Below are 5273 nucleotides of genomic sequence, written 5' to 3'. Positions count from 1 at the left end.
TAACACATAATTTGTTAGTGAACTTCACAACACAAAGGAACTCATCAATCATCTGAGTGACTGAGATCAAGTTAGAATTTAATTGAGGCACATAAAGAACATTATCAAGCCTTAAACCACCAGGAAGAATAATGGTTCCAATTTTATCAGAGTTCGCTGTCTTTCCATCTGGTAGACCAACTGAACAATTTCTAATTGTGTTCACTCCTATCATGTCATTTATATTGCATGTGACATGATTTGTTTCCCCTATATCCACAATCCAGGAGTCACGATTCTTCTTACCTTGTAATTGTATTTTCGATTTGTTTGAATTCAGAAATTCAAGTACTTGTTGAAGTTGAGTTGTTGTTACTCCAACTAATCCAACTCCATACTCAAGTTGTTGGCACGAACAGGATTGGTGTTGTTATTGCCTCTTCCACCTCTTCCATATGTTAAACCACCATGACAAGGATTATTTCTACCACCACCCTTGTTACCTCTGCCAGATCCTTTACCAGAGAAAAACCCACCTCGTGGTCTATATCCCCACCAGTAAGGGTATCCAATTAATTCAAAACAGCCATCTTCTGTATGTCCATCTTGCTGACAGTGGTTACAAACATTTAAAATAGTAACATAATTACTAGTATTTCCTTTTGGGAAAGGTTGAACCTTAAAAGCCATCACATTATCTTTTCCTTCTTTAGACAGTGAGACATCAACTATTCTCAAGCGCTCAGCATTCACTACAGCTTGGTATGCAGCATCAATCGTTGGCAATGGATCTCTTGCCAATAATTGTTCACGAATCGACCCATACATATTGTCTAACCCAATTAAGAAAGAATGAAGATAATCTACTTCACTTAAAGTAGTGACTTGTGTTGCAATGTCACAAGTACACAGACCACAACTACATCGTGGTGTCTTTATATATGTGATCAACTCTTCCCATATTTTATTAAGTCTTCCAAAGTACACATCTACAGCTTCAGATTTTCCTTGCTTGCACTCACTGAGAGAAGATTTGAGTTGACAAGTTCTAGTTCCACTAACAACACGAAATATATTCTTCAAGTATGTCCAGAGAGTACTTGCATCATCATAATCTCTCAGTGTTGATCGGATAGAAGAATCTAAGGTATTGGTAATCCATGAAACAATCATAGAATGTACAACACTCAATTCCTCCACCTGATCAGCATCTCCAGTAGGTTTCTTCACAGTTCCATCAACAAAGCCAAACTTACGCTTTGCTTTCAAAGATCTTCCAATGGCTCTAGCCCATTCATCATAGTTAGTTCCCTTCAATATGATCGGGGTAATAATAATACCCGGACCATCACTTGATCCTAGGTGATAAACTGGATCTTTCTTCGTCATGTTTGATGATTGTGGATCATCATCTTTTGTCATCTCTCATAAAAATAGTTTCAAGGTTTCTGGTTTTTTTCTTCGGCTGAAAAGAATTTTTAAAATTTTAGGTTGAAACCAGGCTTTGAGGCCATGTTAAATTCTCAATAGGATCGTCTCCCTTTTCTCATTAATCTCAAACTATTTATATGTTATAATAGTCGGCATTTCCTTGACTCTCGAGGAATCATTTTCCTAGAATAACTCTGTTTACATAGATACCAAATCCTAACTATTAGAAAGATATATTCTCCTAATACTATGATCGTTGGTCTTGAATGAGTTGACAAAGAGAGAAGGAATTCCTCTATGATATGCAAAAAAGTGGGGTAAAATCAGATGCTATTACTTTTGTTGTTGTCTTGGATGCTTTTAGTCACACATGGGTTGTTCATGAAGGGTACTCGCATTTTGATTCTATGTTAATGGTCTATGGTCTATGGCATATGTTAGGCCGGGCGGGTAAAATTACCAAGGCTGAGGAGTTAATAGAAGATATGCCCATGAAACCAGATTATTTTGTGCCGAGTGATCTTCTTGGTTCTTGCAGGAGTCATGGTAACCTAAATTTTGCAACCTAGGTTCCGCTGTCTTTTATGTATAGCTCACTAAGAAAGTGCGGGAAAGCGAAACAAACAAGGAAGCTTATGGGGGAGAGGAAAATGTAGAAACCTCCAGGTTGCAGCTTGATTGAAGTAGATAGTGTCGTTCATGAATTCTTTAAAGGTGATGGGTTGAATCCCATATCATCAAAGATCTATAAAATGTTGGAGGATATGATATCCAGGTTAAAGATAGCAGGTTATGTACCCGACAAACCTGAAGTACTATTTGACGTGGACGAAGAGGAAAAGGCCCTTAGTCTGCACTTCAGACAGAAGTTAGCAATCTCTTTTGGACTCAAAAGTACAAGCCCTGGTACTCGTACTGAGTGGTGAAGAATCTTCGTGTTTGCAATGACTGTCACTCTGCTGCGAAGCTGGTAATGTAAAGACTTCTGGTAACATTAAAGCTGTATTTACTTTTTTTTGCGGGATAGAAACCGTTTTCATGACTTCAAGGATCATGGGTTGTGGTCATGCAAAGATTTCTGGTAATGTTAATGCTGTATTTACTTTTTTTGCCAATAATTCATTGTTGTCGATTTCGATTGCTTCATGAAGCTCACCTTCTTCTTTCACTTTCCTTCTTGTATCAAACTGAATTCTTAATGTATCATAAATGTACTCATCATTTAAAAACTATAAATAAAAGAGTTTCATACCCCGAAATAGTGAAGTCTTTGAGAAATCAGATTAAGCCAATGGTGCAACATTGCCTCAATAGAACTATGTGTAATTCACCAAGCTAGCTAAGTTGCAGCAACTTGTAAGCCCTATAATGGTCAGTATTACTGCTTGAAGCGACTCCACGCAGGGTAGAAATATAGGGAAATTTTTCATCATACTTCATAAAGCCCGTTCATAAAGCCAACAAGACCTTTATTTTGAAAAGAAACTCTTGCAGAACTAACGAAAGAAAGCCAGGAAAAGAGTTCAAAAGTTGTTGGGATCAAGCCGGAGCAGTTTTTCAATACAAAAAGCAAGCGTCACTGACAAACCTTTAACGGAAAATATTATTTAGTATTTGTAATGGATATATGAACCCATTTGCGCGAATGCAGAATATTACCATCTTCTTCTTTTTTCGACCATGGAAACATGGAAACCACGGCACGTACACATGCATAAACAAAACCGAGTTTGGACGACTAGTTTCATTCCCTGGAGAATTGGTTTATTATGTGCAGAAAATGTTTCAGTAATGCATATAATACACGCGAGATCCCCCATTTGTATGGGAATACGATTGGTGTTAATGTCTGGAACCAATTGTGACAGATACCAGTTCACCAGAGATCTATAATATGTTGCAGAATATATGATATCTAGGTCAAAGAACATTCTAAATAATCTACCCAGGTGTTATTGGTTTACTAATTAAATGGAAAACTTTAGTAATTACGAATAGAATAGTTTGCAAGTTGAAGAACATCTTGGGTGCAAACCATGTTGAATTGGAAGTTGGAACCATTAGTGAAAAACTACTCATTATAAACCATGTACGTGCTTGCATGATATAATAACAGAGAATAAAAAAGCATACGTAAAAATAGAAAACGTAAAGTACCACTGATCCATCAATACATACACCCCAAGTGCAAGAGGAATCACCGTTCACGTACCGTGAAACTAGATCTTGGTTATAATATAACACGCAACAGGCAATGCGCCTAAGGTGACAATAATTACTGCCGCCCATCCAGCTAACTGCATACCCGTACCCCAAGATGACTCACCATGAAACTCGATTCCAAGCTTAGACAAATCAGCCACAGAAGATCCGTTCTTTTGAAACGCATCCACAAGCTTGTTATAGTGCTTCTCCATTACATTAAATTCGTCTTGCCATGGAACCCTAATAACGGGATGATCAACCGTGTTGACTCTCTTATGAATATATGCCTTACAAGTTGTTAAAATCTTTTCGGCACGATCATGAAAATGACGAGCAACAAAATTTTCAAAATACCTAGGAGGCTTATTAAGTACATCAACCATTGTACTCCAATTGAACTTATAAGCTAATTCATTATCCAACAAAGTTGCCATCTCATTTATGTGAATAAAATTTGCTCTAAAGATTTGATATCTACGTATAGATCTTAAAGATTCTAGAATTGTGGATGTGGAAGGACTCCAAGGACATGGACTTGGAATATTACATTCATCCCACCCACCGGCATGAAAAGAACGAATTTTGGGAGATTCATCGGGAAACTTGGAAGGTAAGTAAATATCATAAAAGAAGAGACCATCGTGGTGAGGAGTACCTTCAGGTCCGATGATCACTGCTCGCAAGAGATCTGGTTTTACCTTGTTGGCCCTAACAAAGATGCAATCGGGGAGTCCCTGTTTTAAGATGTCACATTCACGAGATATACTTTCAATTGTTTGGTGATTCAAATTCTTTTGGTGATCATAATAATAGTGATGATCGGTAAAGAATTCGTCTTTGATGGTATCGAATTGCTTGAATTCACTCTTCACGATATTCCTCTGCCTTGTTCGATTTTTTTCTTCTTCAGCTTCCATTCTTGTCTGAATGTCCACTAGTTCTCTTATCTGAATTCTCACTTCTTCCTCCAAATCCATTATGACTGAACTTCTTAATTAGTTAATTAAGATGATATATCCCATTAATTCCCGAGTGTATGTATTTATATGTGTAGAATATCCTTCCCAAGTCATAGGGGAAATATGACTCCCAAGTTCGGTAGAGTTTCTACTCATCTGAAACTCCTTCCACATAAAGATAAACATTGTACGTGTCAGTGCGCAGTTATGACTTGGCAATCCACTTCCAATATAGATAAACATTGTACGTGTCAGTAGGCGCAGTTAAGACATGTGAATAGTCCCAACTACAACTACACGGGTTGGGGTGGAAATGGCCTATGCCAGCCCGAGCCTAATCCAGCGTGCTAAAATTTGAGCATAGACAAGCCCAGCACGTGACTTAGTTCTGCACGGTACAACACGTTATTAATTTCATTAGATGAGATGGACTAGACTAATCGGCACAGTAGCTCAGTACTGTACGAGGCACGGATAAACACGTAGCACGACACAACACAACATGGTAAAAAAATACGTCATATACTATGTACTCCCTCCGTTTCTGGAAAAAAGAGATACTTTCACTTTTTTCAGTTTGGCCTAAAAATAGGTCAAATGGAAAAAGTGAAAGTATCTGTTTTTTAGAAACGGAGGTAGTATAAAATACTACAGAACATGGCGCCATAAATCACATTTTGTGTATATTTCACAGAAAAA

General features: G+C 37.6%; 2 protein-coding genes across 2 annotated transcripts; one reads left to right on the top strand and one right to left on the bottom strand.

Annotated features, from left to right (window-relative positions):
- The first annotated feature begins 1712 nt into the window (after positions 1 to 1712).
- LOC113305070 (pentatricopeptide repeat-containing protein At4g33170-like) lies at positions 1713 to 2559 on the top strand. Its single transcript, XM_026554179.1, has 3 exons — positions 1713 to 1956; positions 2125 to 2322; positions 2438 to 2559. The coding sequence occupies exons 1-3, from the start codon at positions 1713 to 1715 to the stop codon at positions 2557 to 2559; spliced, it is 564 nt and encodes a 187-aa protein (XP_026409964.1).
- Positions 2560 to 3629: 1070 nt separating this feature from the next.
- LOC113305069 (putative ubiquitin-conjugating enzyme E2 38) lies at positions 3630 to 4592 on the bottom strand. Its single transcript, XM_026554178.1, has one exon. It carries the CDS (start codon positions 4590 to 4592, stop codon positions 3630 to 3632), a length of 963 nt encoding a protein of 320 aa, XP_026409963.1.
- Positions 4593 to 5273: the final 681 nt, after the last annotated feature.

The sequence above is a fragment of the Papaver somniferum genome, chromosome 8, assembly GCF_003573695.1.
Source record: "Papaver somniferum cultivar HN1 chromosome 8, ASM357369v1, whole genome shotgun sequence".
Lineage (NCBI taxonomy): Eukaryota > Viridiplantae > Streptophyta > Magnoliopsida > Ranunculales > Papaveraceae > Papaver > Papaver somniferum.
Note: the sequence above shows the minus strand (reverse complement) of the source record. Positions and strands in the feature narration are given on the sequence as shown.